The sequence below is a fragment of the Parasteatoda tepidariorum genome, chromosome 4, assembly GCF_982258835.1.
Source record: "Parasteatoda tepidariorum strain Cologne lab strain chromosome 4, Ptep-v5.0, whole genome shotgun sequence".
Classification (NCBI taxonomy): domain Eukaryota; kingdom Metazoa; phylum Arthropoda; class Arachnida; order Araneae; family Theridiidae; genus Parasteatoda; species Parasteatoda tepidariorum.
The window spans coordinates 36,686,805-36,701,766 of record NC_141758.1 but is presented as its reverse complement, the minus strand read 5'-3'; the positions used below and the strand labels follow the sequence as shown (position 1 = coordinate 36,701,766).

The 14,962-nt window shown below is 30.8% G+C and overlaps 1 protein-coding gene across 1 annotated transcript in view; it reads right to left on the bottom strand.

Moving 5' to 3' along the window:
* Nucleotides 1-5,335: 5,335 nt before the first annotated feature.
* The window catches only part of LOC107448327 (sodium-dependent phosphate transport protein 2B), a 63,364-nt gene continuing 53,737 nt past the window's right edge, over nt 5,336-14,962 (bottom strand). The window contains exon 6 of the mRNA XM_016063477.3: nt 5,336-9,608. Within this exon, the coding sequence (XP_015918963.1) occupies nt 8,566-9,608 (1,043 nt within the window). The 3' untranslated portion in view covers nt 5,336-8,565. The remainder of the gene's footprint in view (nt 9,609-14,962) is intronic.

The following is a 14,962-nucleotide window of genomic DNA, read 5'->3' as shown; positions in this document are numbered from 1 at the left end:
CTGATCCTCCGGGATGTTTCCCTGACCGTCGCCAATAGCCCATTGTGCAGCTCTAGTGTGACGTAAATTAACAACAACAACAACAGATACCCCTGAAAGCAGTTATCACCCCTCCCCTTTAGATTAAACGCACTGCAAGGTACAAAAAAAAAAAAAAGGCTACTAAATAAGTATCAAAGAGGTTTATATTTATCCTAAATTTACATTTTCATGCCATATTTTACATAAATGCAAGCAGATTTGTTATTCTATTGTAAAAAAAAAAAAAAAAAAAAAAGAAAGAATTCTTTCAAGCAAAATATTCGGTATTTTTTCTGAAACGGAAAGAAAGTTTTAAGATTTAAATCATCATAATTCAGTTTATTTATAAATCATAATTAATTCTTGATAAAATATTTTACTTGAACCAAATAGCCACTTGTCAAAAAAATTTAATTTAAAAAAAAAGGTTAAATAAATAAATAAAAATATAAATAAATAAAGTAAATAAAAGACGGTTTTGTCTTTTATAAAGTAATAATAATATATATAAATCCAAAGTAAAAATAGAGTGGTTTTTTTTAAAGCCTAAGTGATATTTAACAGGAAAAAATATTAAATAAATATAAACAAACTTAAGAACCGCCACCATTTTCATATAAAGATCACTATTTGTGGCTGGGACAGTTAATATGTCAAAATTTATTTTCGAAGAATCTCTATATTAAAAATTTATTTAGGAAAAAAAAGAAATCTTCCATATGCTTTAAATAACAAATTGGCTGTCATAAAAAAGAGCTTTTCAATGTTAAGCGAGAGAAGAAGACAAATTTTTAGAGGGATATGGCATATTGCCCGACGATCTGTTTCCTTTTCTTTGGCTGATATGTTCTTTAACTATAACCATTACTCGTCACTAAGCAACTTCATTAGCAATGGCCGAATTCCAGAATATATTCAAGGTCAGCTAGATTTTATTTTTTTAGTTTAGATTCAGCAATTTTCTTTAATTTTTTTAAAATTATTTTTTTAAACATTCGTTAGGTTAAAATTTATGACTTTTTCTTCCATTTTTTTCCAGATTACAAATATTTAAAAATAAATTAAAATGGCAATTTTGACCCAGCATTGCTTTAACATTTTATAGGACCATTTTTTCGAATAATGTAACACTGAAATATTTTGACAATTGAGATTGATTAGTAAAAAGGAATTCATAAATTTATTTTTGAAAATTAATTTGATTTTTAAACACCTTTTTTATTTCAAGAACGTATCAAGAACGTATAACATCCAGGAGAAAATAGCTCCTCAATCTTGTCATCGCTTCATATAACCCTTTCATGCTAGCCTTCATGTTATCCAATTTTTCTTTTGCTTTTGCAGAAGTTTTAGAAGATGACTGCATAAATTACAAGTGGAAAAGTAGCTCCGCATCAGCAATTAATTACTAGAGAAGGCATCAACAATTAATAACTATCGAAGTTGGTGCATAGTACATTTCTCACGGCCACGTAACGGATTTTAGAAAAATTAAACACCTTTAGTTCCTCTAGTACGAATAATGGCTCGTTCTTGTACTTTTACACGTTTTGAAAGATACGGTTGAATCGAATGAATATCTAACATCAGTTTAGTTGTTAAAACTAAATACGGATAAAGAATGTCACCAATTGGTATTAATCACTAAATCGTTTGTTTACATGAAAAAAAGTTAATATTTCCACTAAAATGTTTAAACTTTAAAAGTTTTAGTGTAAATACACGAAAAAAAAAAATGATTTACCGTTAAATAAGATGTTTTTATACCAAAATTTTATTTTTAATGAAAAATTTCTTTTAGCACTCTTTTGTAGTTTTTTACTGTAATTTTTTCATTAAAATAAAAATTTATAAGAAATATGTATTGGCAAGTTAAGAATCTGCTTGGTGCAATGCAGACAGATCGATTTTAGTTCTGAAAATGATGAGTAAAATTTGTCACCAACTGGTATTAATCACTAAATCGCTTGTTTACATGAAGAAAAAAGTTAAAATTTCCACTAAAATGTTTAAACTTTGAAAGTTTTAGTGTAAATGTACGAAAAAAATGATTCAGTGTTAAATAAAATGTTTTTATACCAAAATTTTATTTTTAATGTAAAAATTTTTTTAATACTCTTTTACACTTTAGTAGTTTTTTACTGTAATTTTTTCATTAAAATAAAAATTTATAAGAAATATGTACTGGCAAGTTAAGAATCTGCTTGGTGCATGCAATTCAGGCAGATCGATTTTAGTTCTGAACATGATGAGTAGAATTTAATTTATTAAGTTCTTAATGTTTCGTTGTAGTATTATTTTCGAACAGAAACATTTGAAACATTGAAAAAATTAATTTCATTAAATAAAGAAACACGATCTCACGCTGATCATCTTTGAACTGGATCGTTCGAAAAGTCCTCATTCGAACGGTTGATTACATTTTAAAAGTTAAAATAATTCAAGCGCCCTCTATTTGCTCCGCTCGCAGAACTCACCAATTTCGGTGTTCCGTTGCACTGCTTTCAGAATTTTAGAAATTTATTTAGATTTTTTAAGTATATTAAGTAGTTTTGAGGGAGAAATTTTTTTTGTAATTTTTCAGTTGATTTAATTGCATTTAAGTTTAAAATAGAAGATATTATTAAAAAAAAAATTGAGTTTTAAGCAGTAATAGGTTAATTTATAAAGAAACGAATAATAAGTAGAAATTACAGACAAAACATTAAACAGTGTAAATACAACATTGTTTGTTTATCAGAATGATTCTTTCACCCTAATTATAGCTTTTATTTATTTTTTGTCAGACGAGCATTTTAACGCACTTGGATAGATGCCAATCTATTGTCCGAATTTTTGATGATAGCAGAACTTTAAATTAATAATATCATAAAACAGCAATAAATGAGATTAGAACTAGAATAATTTGTTCCGCACAGAGAACACTTTCTATTGCTGGCATTTATTATCAAAATGCTTGTAAATATTCAGGCAACTGGAGAGACATTTAAAATGTATTCTTCTATGTAAATTTCTAACATGAACCAATTTGAGAATCTAGAAACTCATGGCGGAGTGACTCTTTTTTTAATAATTTCATCTTCGTAATTTACTAAAACTTGTATTTTGTCAAGCTAAAAATTACTATAACTGCGCATAATCGTTCTAATCATTAATATTGACTAATATTGATGTACATCCAGTCAGTAAAAAAATTTAAAAAAAAAGAAAAAAAAAAAAAAAAGAAAAGCTTAAGACTTCTGATTTGGATTCTTCCAGAAATAATGTCACATTTAAGGGAAAGAGAGGGGATGATTGTCTGTACATTTTTACTTGCCGGAAATGTCACATGGTGGGATCCTGTTTTCCCACATTAACTTCCATATTTTTTTGGTTGTCACCAGCGTAAAATTAATAAATGCCAGAAAGGTATTGTTTTCTTGTGAAACACTTTTGAATTTTAAAGATATTTACCTGTAATATTTATTTCTTATCTTACATTTCTGATATTACGTTTTTGATTTTTGGTTTTCTAAATTAAGGGTTTAAAACTAAAAACGTTGTATCCTAATATTAACGTAATTCTATGATTTTATTATTCTTAATACCCATTTTAAGATTAACTTATTTGAATCAGTGTCGCAACTTATTAACCACAGCATAATTATAATTTTTTTTGGAGTAAACTACATTAATATGCTATAATATATAGCCAAGGTGGCTCAGGGGATAGAGCGTTAGCTTTCCAATGAGGCGAACCAGGTTTGAACCCCAGCGATGGCTGGTTGATACGAATTCCGCATCCAGCTCGCACCGACCACAGTGCTGATGTAAAATATCCTCAGTGGTCGACGGATCAAGATCGCCCTATATTTTTCATTAATATTAAATCATAATATTCATATTGGACCAGTTATTATATTACTGGGTACTAGAGTACCCTACCAGAGGAAGTATTTATAGGAACAATAGGGGCTCCCCAATGCCGCCCTATAGGTTACTATGCATGTATATATACAAAATAGTGTGCTGAAAGCGTTAAAATGAGTCCTCTAGCAGTCAGGCTAACCGTGGAAGGCTATCGTGATTTTTATCTCCATGCAAAGCAAATGCGACTTAGTTTCACCAAAAAGTCCTCCACAAAGGCAAATTTCTCCCAATACTTGATTCATGAGTCTCGTGGATCATTGTCTTCTGGATTGGATTCAAAACTACAAGGCTACGGAGATGAACATTAGTAGTCGTAAACCCGAAATTGGGTCGGCTGTTCAACGACGGTTATATTATATGCTATCATAAATTACCATTACAGAGATTTGTTACATAATTTAACGGTCTGCTTCATACAGCTGTGGTTAGGGAAAATTTTTACTGACGGTTGTGAACGCACCAAATTTGTTATAACAATATAAACCTTCAATTCTGGTTGGTTGGTTCTAATGCCACTTGTCACACGAGCAAGCCTGCTTGGTGAAACCGAGCAAATTTAAGGTAGAGTGTGCGATTCTTGTTTTTCAGTGGCGCCATATATGGCCAAGAATTCGACTTCGCCACATCATACTTCACGCCTGTTTATAAGGCGGACCCATTAATTCATTCACAGATCGTAATTTTGACCTGAATCAGAGAACGATCGATCCTTCAATTTTAAATTTTATTATTTTTAAAAAAAATGATTACTAAGCAAAATTTAATGTTCGCTAGTAGATCTTAATAGAATCATTAAGAAAATAGATTCATACGAGATCTTTCATACTATTTGCCAATAGAATTTGACTCAAAACTATAATTTAATTTGAAGAAATGAATGCGGGAAGCTATACTCAAACGAAAACAAATAGAATTCTTTATAGTATATATATTTTAAATAATTAACTTAATTTTCGTAGAAAACACTGTTTTATTTTAGAAACAATTATGGGGAAGCAAACATCGGAGCTGGAGAGCGGAAGCCAACAGGGAGCTTTGCCCTCTAGTAATAAAAAACTATTAAAGTTATTTTTTTGAGCTATAATTTAATAGTACAAATTATACAAAATTAATATAAAAATTATAATTCGGGAAACCGGTCGAATAGTTCCTGAGAAATAAAATTTTTAAATATATGACTTTTTAAAATTTGATAACTCAGAAGCTATTCGACCAATTTGATCCAAAATTTGCTTTTCTGTCTTTTAAAATTGCATGCTTTAAAATTATACTCACTTTTCACTTTCTTCATTATTTCATTTTGCGCATCGAGCGCAAGTTAAATAAATAAGGCGCAAAAATACAAAGCCTTTAATAGTCAATTAATAAATTTATGTCCATAAAGATAAAAATAAAGCAAAAATACTTTTGTTTAAATTGATGTTTATTTACATCTCTCATGGAATTTACAATTCATTTCATTTTCTTATTGCATTTCGATGAAGATCATTGATATATTATAATCTGCCAAATCAAGAGTTTTCATCATAATATGCTAGTTATTTCAAAAGAAACTTTATGCAATTTCCGGTAAAGGTTTCGACAAAATATTAAATTTGTACAACTTTGATCGATCTGATTATGAACCATTATTACACAAAGGGGTACAGCATACCTAAACTATTTTGATGGATGTAATATTTCATGTTAAATAATGAATGGTCCTCAACACTGTGGCAAATTAGATGACAACATTCTTCAATGTATGCTGTATTTCATTTCAATAATGGAATTCTAATTTAATAAAATTTAATTTTATGCACTTAAAGTGTTGACAATTTTTTTATTATACAATGTTATTTCCAGGGTTCGATTTCAAACGAAGAAAATTAAAATGAGAATTTTTAATTTTGACGCTATTCACTTTTAAATAATAGCAGAAATACTTTTTTCTGAAAGATGCCAAAATTAAAAGCTTCTGATATCGACGTTGTCGACATTTCAACAAGAGCAAAAACAATTTTTTTTCGGAATGTAAAAAATAGCTTTTAATTTGGACATTATCGATATTTTAACAACAGCAGAAATTTTTTTTTCTTCTGAAAGATGTCTAAAATAAGAGCTTTTAACTTCGACGTCATTCTCATGTTAATTACAGCAGAATTTTTTTTTTTAATTTCGTCGTTATCAGCATCAACAAAAATACAATTTCTTCGAAAGATGCCACGAATAAGAGCATTTGATTTTGAGGTCATTGACATTTTAACAAGAGCAGAAGTATTATTTTTCTATAGAAACCGAAAATAAAAGTTCTTAATTTCGATCTCATCAATATTTGAACAGAATAGAAATAATTTTTTTCCTAAAGAAGGCAAAGGCAAGCTGTTAATTTCGACATTATTTTCATTTTAAAAATAGAAATAATTTTTTCTGAGAGATGCCAAATATAAGAGTTTTTAACTTCAAAAGTTACTGATATTTAAACAATAGCAAAATTATTGTTCCAAAAGAAAAAAAAAAGGTTAAAAAAGATTTTAAGAACTTGAATGCCTGTAACAGAATTAAACTGGGAAAAAGAAGAAATATGAAGTTTTAGAGTTGAAAAGTCTTTAAGTAAAAATTACCAACCAAAAATAATAATAATAAAAAAGAGCACTTTTCTAAGTGAATTAAAATTTTTTAATGAATTAAGATTTTTCTAAAGCATCTGAGTCAGCGTTCTAACCTTGATTCCATTATGGGCCAAGTTATTCAGGAATGTAATTATAAAATAATAACGATTTGGGTACTATAGTTTTACTATCAACAAAATTCGAAACACTTAAACCACTCTGTATTATTAATAATAGACATAATAACAGTAATAAAAGCAATAAAACCAACAATAACATTAAGTACTTGATGCATTTCAGAAGTTTCTTAAGGTGGGTCAAAATGTCTTAAATATTTTAGCGGCAATGCGGGAATAATGTCTACTACCATCATTACAAAGAAAGTATAGTGCGACTTTCAGGAGAACTCCTCCAGACATCAGTCTTGAGTCGTGGCAGGTACTATGGTTACGAGGAAAAGTCACTTCAATTGGGGTGTGGGGTAAATAGCTTTGTCTTAATCTTGGTATAGGTCAGCGTGAGTAAACTAATCGACACCTTAATTCTTCCATTGCACCTCCATTAAAAATGTGCCCTCACTTGTTACCATAGCAACAGATAGCCCCAGATTTTCAGTCTGGAAGAGTTCTCCACAAAGTCGCACTATATGTGAAATCTTATAACTCTTATTATCTTCCTCTGTTTCAATGGGCAAAATTTGAGTAAAAGTGCTTAAAATTTCAGAAAATCATAGATTTTGTTGACGCGCATGCGGTAGCGCTTAAACGTTATCATTTATTAACATGAATATCTTTACAAAATTTTAGAATTATAATTTAATATATTCTTCGAACGACACCAAAGTTGAGATTAGCTGTTGAAACTTCGACCCAATGAGGCGGCAGAAGATATTTAAATTGTAATTCTAAAATTTTGCACTGTGATATATTCTTGATTTATAATAGTAGCTTTTAAGCACTATATGCAAACCGATTAACAAAATCTGTAGTTGATGTTTTCTGTACTAGGAAGAGTTGCAGTGTCTTTACCGCCGATATTTTCCGGATACTGTATGTATTTTGAAGCCAATTGGCTTACATCTTCCCTGAGATAATAGTAAATAATGAAAAGACAGTATATGCAACTATATAATAATAAACATGCATGGTAAAGAGATAGTTAACATGTGATTTGAGAGGTAGTAAAATTTTAAAATCACTATTAGAACAAAAATAGTTATAAAACACTTATTACCTTGCCATCAATATACTAAGTGTGAAATTTAAATCTAAATGATAATTCGGAATAAAAACTTTGACTCGTTATTCTAACTAACCCTCACTTAAGCACAGTGCACTGCTTGCAAGAAGAACTAATAGAAATAAACAAGTCAAAAGAAGCCAAATCAGGACTTGCAAAAAAATAAAACGAGTTTCTTCTAAATATAGCAACCATGTCGCCTTTTTCAATAAATGACTGAGACAAATTTTCCTTTGAATTCTCCATAATTACTTAATATAATTGAAATCTTATAAAGTGCTGCAGATTTGAGATCCGAAATTATATTATTTTCTTTCATTGAAAGTAAAATTATCTGTTTTAAAAATACCGCTTCGCACTATAAGTTGTAGTAAGCAATTGTAAATTTTCTAACCGGAAGTCGGGAAAGTAAGAAGCTCGATATTATCAACTTAAGCGTTTTTAGTCTAATTTTCTCAATTTTCGGACCATTGTGGCAACTTTCAGTTGGCAACTTTTCCGGGCTGCAGCTAAGAGATTTAAGACACTTAAAAACTTTTTCGATCCACCACTGTATTTATAATTACCTATCTTGCATTATAAAAAAACAATCGCCCATATAAATACTCAATCACACACACACACGGCCATAATCTCAGATTTTCTTTGGAATGAGGAGTTGGAATGCTTAAAATGTGTCCAACTGTCTAGAATTTTTTTTTCTCCGTATTCTTTATCACGACGAAGACCCAGGCACTTTACTTGACAGCTTCAATCGACACATTGTAGGACTAATAAGTAACTTAAGGACTAGCCTAGAGTAGAATCACAACTGCGTAGTAAAGTCCCATTCCAGATCGATTGTGTTATTGTTGTTATGCGTTTTCTTCTTCTTTTCTGGCAAATTGGCGAATGCGCAGTGTTCGAAACCGTTCATGGTGTGGTACTCGGGCCCACACGCTGAGTTTAGAGTCAATATGGAGGAGGAAGCAGAACACGGTTGAAGAATGTTGATCTGCGAGGTATTTGGAATGAGTCCAAGGGTAGGAGCGTCCCGCCTATCTTGCAAACTCTTGCAGCAGCAGCACAGTCTACTAATAGCTCTGTCCAGAGGATCTAGAGAATGTGCCCACATTGGAAGGAATGACCAATCTCTCAATTTTAGAGGTAACAGAGAAGATCGCTTGCGTTGTATAATGTTTATAGCAATGACCACCACAAAGAAAAGAAGGACAGGTCCTCCGACAGCAGCAAACACTATGGGCCCAGCCCAACTCAGCAGAAACACCACGGTGGGCAATATGAAGAACATAGCCAGTAAGTAAAAAATGGAAAACCAGCGGTATTTGGCGGTTACTGATCCCAATATTTTGGCGAGTCGTATGGGTAGGCGAGTAGCTGGGATGGGATAGAACAAAAGTATGCCTGAAATGTTGAAGAACAAGTGGCAGAACGCTATTTGCAGAGTGTATCTGAGCGTGGAGGGTGTAGCGGCAAAAGCGGCCAAGAGGCTGGTAGTCGTTGTACCGATGTTCGATCCCAGTGTTAAAGGATAAATGCGTTCCAAAGAGACCATGCCAACACCGGCCAAAGGCGTAAGAGCTGAAGTAAACACCGAACTGCTTTGTACCAATATCGTCATTCCACAACCCAAAGCCATGACTAGGTAACCCATGAAAAGATTGTAAGGAAAAGGTGGTTCAGCATTGATGATGCGACGGAGAAACATGGCGAATGATCCGCCCATGATGGAATGAAGAAGCTTTACAAGTAGCACGAGGCAGAAGACCAGAAGAAAGAACGAAACTGCTAATAGGAAAAGTCCCAGGAAGAGATCTGACAGAGGAATCATTTCCAAAAGGTATCCACCTGAAAAGACAAAGTATTAGACTTTCTGACATCATCAGTTTCCGAAAAACAAAGTTTATCTTTAAGTGTATAAGGTCTTGCAGTGGATAATTCTAAAGAATCAATATTATAACAACTAAAAGTGAATGGACTGTTTATCATTTACAAGTATATGACCTACAACCATGGTTGATGTATACGCTCATTAAGGATTTAGCGCATTAGAAATGTTCAATTTGTTCACCCTTGGTTAAACATCATAATGATAAATCAGTTCCACTCATATTTCAAGAACATGCTTTTATCAATATCTGTCACAGCAGCAGAGATGTTCCTGTTGCTTTATTTATTTATTAATGGTCGTGAAAATTTTGAATAGTATGAGATAAGCATATTTTACATCTTTTAAACTACGTAATTGTAATTTTTAATGATTAAATAAAAAAACAAACAATCAAATCAGTTGAACAACGTTACGAAATTTCAATTGAAGTCGTAGTTTTAAATTTCAGTTCTTAAACCTTTGATAAGGAATTTTTATTAAACAGATTTTTTTTTCATGCTTTCGCATTACTTTGTATTAATTTGAATCAAAATAAGCGAATTATGGTTATGAATACATGAATTTATGGTTATGAATACATAGCTCAATCAATAGCCAAATATAATTATGAATATATAGCTCGAAACAACGTTTTTTTTTGTTTTTTTTACATTAAAGGTAAAATTTTCCAAATACGGCTGAATTCCAAACAATAATTCATCAAAATTGTACTTATTTGAAAGTATTTCAATAAGTTCAGAGAAACAGGTATTTGTTGAAATTTCTTTAATTTACAAACTCAATTATTGACGTATTTTTAAATATGAAAGAAAAAAAAAAAATTTTTTTTCAAACTAATTTTTTCTTTTTGGATTTCATATTTTAGTCCAAACTTAATTCCGATAATTTAACAGATTCTTTTTAAGTAACTACTATACTGTTTTTCGCAATAAAAAAAAAAATACTAAAATATATTTTTGCTTCTAATTAGAGTGCCAGAAAAAAAATATATATAAGAGACACCGGTGTTCCATCTGCGCCAAGGGAATAATAACCATTCGATCAATTTTGTACTACGTCATTTATACTTAGTACGTAAAGTTACAATAATAAGGGACCTAGTTATTTAGGTGGTATCTTTAATTTTCTTGCTGTACGTTAAAAAAATATTTTATACACTCTGAATAAAAGTCTAAATAAAATTCATTTTTGTAAATTACATATTTCATTTATCCATTCATTTTCGGCCAACCGGATATAATGAACACCCCGATTTAACGAACAGATTGTTTGGGTTAATATATTCTCGTCATAAACAAGTTCAGCTGTAATGCTACATTTGAATGAAACGTATTCCTTTGATTTCCTTAAACATGTTATTCGTTATTTTTATAACCTTTGTTTTATTAGCCTTAATTCTTTGGCAGAGAAAGCGACGCACATAATGTGTTTGCATAAACTGGAGAAGTGAAAGACAATCGTGTACACGTCTTTAATTACGTGTTTGCCATCACGGCAGGTGATGGAAACAATGACAGACCGATTAAAGTACCATTAAAGTACCGCTTTATTTGGCGAAAAATATTTTATGATCAAACACGAATTCCAAATACATGGAATGACGCACTTTACATAGGGAAAAATGAAATTATAATTTTCAGATGTTTTGGAATTGAATAAAATACCTTTTCCACCATTTTTATTTGAATGGCAGAGGATTGCAGACGGATTTTTCTTTTAATCATATTTAATTAAAAGAAAAATAAACTTTTGACAGTAACCACAAGTATTTATTCACATTAATTCACTTCCATTGAACATTTATTCACATTAATTCGTAGCAATTTAGGTATACATTTATGCGTAAGATTTGATTTGTGTTAAATTCGATTGAAATATAAACTTAATGATTATTCCCGGCAGTAACCACAAGTATTTATTCACATTAATTCACTTCCCGGAAACACTTATTCACATTAATTCGTATTAATTTAGGTATCCAATCATGCATAAGGTTTGATTTGCGTTTCATTCGATTGAGATGTAAACTTAATGAATATTCCCGGCAGTAACCACAAGCATTTATTCACATTAATTCGTATCAATTCAGGTATCCATTCATGCATAAGGTTTGATTTGCGTTTCATTCGATTGAGATGTAAACTTAATGAATATTCCCGGCAGTAACCACAAGCATTTATTCACATTAATTCGTATCAATTTAGGTATCCATTTATGCGTAAGGTTTGATTTGGGTTAATGATTATGCCCGGCAGTAACCACAACTATTTATTCACATTAATTCACTTTCCGGAAACATTTATTCACATTAATTCGTATCAATTTAGGTATCCATTCATGCGTAAGATTTTATTTGCATTATATTCGATTGAGATATGAATCCTAAAATCATGAAAAGTTATTGAATGTGAATCGTGATAAAGATACCGACAAATAGAAAAATTATCTTGATCAGAATGTCAAGTTATGAGTGTCAACGGAATCAACTTAAAAACGAAATTCGATATTTTGACAATTTTTCTTAGCATTTGGGGAGTCTTGGTGATTCGGTTTGTTTCTTAGCATTAAATTTGAATGATATATGACGTTTGAAATCACGGCAAATTTGCAAAATATCTATCGCGATAAAGACGTCAACAAATAGAAATCTAATCAGAATGTCAAGTTATGAGTGTCAACGGAATCAACTTAAAAACGAAATTCGATATTTTGATAGTTTTTTCTTATAAATTGGGGAGTCTTGGTGCTTAGGTTTGTTTCTTAGCGTTAAGTTTGAATGATATCTGACGTTCGAAATCACAATTTTTTTTTAAAATATCTATCACGATAAAGACGTCAACATATAGAAGTCTTGATCAGAATGTCAAGTTATGAGTGTCAACGGAATCAACTTAAAAACGAAATTCGATATTTTGACAATTTTTTCTTAGCATTTGGGGAGTCTTGGTGATTCGGTTTGTTTCTTAGCATTAAATTTGAATGATATATGACGTTTGAAATCACGGCAAATTTGCAAAATATCTATCGCGATAAAGACGTCAACAAATAGAAATCTAATCAGAATGTCAAGTTATGAGTGTCAACGGAATCAACTTACAAACGAAATTCGATATTTTGATAATTTGTTCTTATAAATTGGGGAGTCTTGGTGCTTAGGTTTGTTTCTTAGCGTTAAGTTTGAATGATATCTGACGTTCGAAATCACAAAATTTTTTTAAAAATATCTATCACGATAAAGACGTCAACAAATAGAAGTCTTGATCAGAATGTCAAGTTATGAGTGTCAACGGAATCAACTTAAAAACGAAATTCGATATTTTGATAGTTTTTTCTTATCAATAGGGCAGTCTTGGTGCTTAGGTTTGTTTCTTAGCGTTAAGTTTGAATGATATCTGACGTTCGAAATCACAATTTTTTTTAAAAATATCTATCACGATAAAGACGTCAACATATAGAAGTCTTGATCAGAATGTCAAGTTATGAGTGTCAACGGAATCAACTTAAAAACGAAATTCGATATTTTGATAATTTTTTCTTATCAATAGGGCAGTCTTGGTGCTTAGGTTTGTTTCTTAGCGTTAAGTTTGAATGATATCTGACGTTCGAAATCACAATTTTTTTTAAAAATATCTATCACGATAAAGACGTCAACAAATAGAAGTCTTGATCAGAATGTCAAGTTATGAGTGTCAACGGAATCAACTTAAAAACGAAATTCGATATTTTGATAATTTTTTCTTATCAATAGGGCAGTCTTGGTGCTTAGGTTTGTTTCTTAGCGTTAAGTTTGAATGATATCTGACGTTCGAAATCACAATTTTTTTTAAAAATATCTATCACGATAAAGACGTCAACAAATAGAAGTCTTGATCAGAATGTCAAGTTATGAGTGTCAACGGAATCAACTTAAAAACGAAATTCGATATTTTGATAATTTTTTCTTATCAATAGGGCAGTCTTGGTGCTTAGGTTTGTTTCTTAGCGTTAAGTTTGAATGATATCTGACGTTCGAAATCACAATTTTTTTTAAAAATATCTATCACGATAAAGACGTCAACAAATAGAAGTCTTGATCAGAATGTCAAGTTATGAGTGTCAACGGAATCAACTTAAAAACGAAATTCGATATTTTGATAATTTTTTCTTATCAATAGGGCAGTCTTGGTGCTTAGGTTTGTTTCATAGCGTTAAATTTGAATGATATACGACGTTCGAAATCACGACAAATTTTTAAAATATCTATCGCGATGAAGACGTCAATAAATAGAAGTCTTGATCAGAATGTCGAGCTATGAGTGTCAACGGAAGGCAAAAAACGAAATTCGATATTTTGATAATTTTTACTTATTAATTGGGGTGCCTTGGTGCTTATGTTTGTTACTTAGCGCTAAACTCGATAGATATATGAATCACGAAAAGTTTTTAAATGTCTTTCGCGATAAAGACATCAAAAAATAGAAGTAGTCTTGATCAGAATATTAGCTTAAGAGTGTCAGCGGAATACATCAATAATCGGAAAGTTCTATATTTTGATAAATTTTTATGAATTTGGGAATCTTGATGAGTGGATTTATCACTTAGTGGTAAATTTGATTGAGATGCATCCGAAAATCACGAAAAGTTAGCTTTTAAATATGGATAGTAATAAAATGGCATCAAGGTGTAGAATAATTCTTAATTAGTATGTTGATTTATCATTTTATTAGTATAATCTAAATCCATTAAACAGCCAAATCCGAAATTTTGATACATTTTGTTTTCAATTTTTGTATCCTAATGCTGTTACTCCGCGTCAATTTCGATGCAGACAGAAATCACGAAAAGTTTTGAAACATGAATCGTGATTAAAAAACGTCCATGTGTAGAATAAGTTTTCATCTGAGTAATAACTTGAGAGCGTTATCGGAATTAAATATAAACCTTGAATGCGATATTTTGATGAATTTTTATCCATGTGGGCATCCTGATGCATATGTTTATTACTTTTACTTAGCGTTAGATTCGATTAAGAGAAGCAGCCGAAATTATGAAAAGTTTTGAAGTACGTATCGTGATTAAAAGATGTCAACAGGTAAAATAAGTTTCTATGCGGGTGCCATATTTCATGAGCGTTATTTGAATCAACTAAAGGCGAAAGTTGATGAATTTCTATGAGTTTGGTTTCCTTGATGCGTAGATTTGTTATTATTGTTAGCCTCAAATTCAATTAAGAGATCCAGAAGAAAATCATAAAAAGTTTTGAAGTACGCATCGTGATTAAAAGACTTCAACAGGTAAAATAAGTTTTTATGTGAGTGCCATATTTCATGAG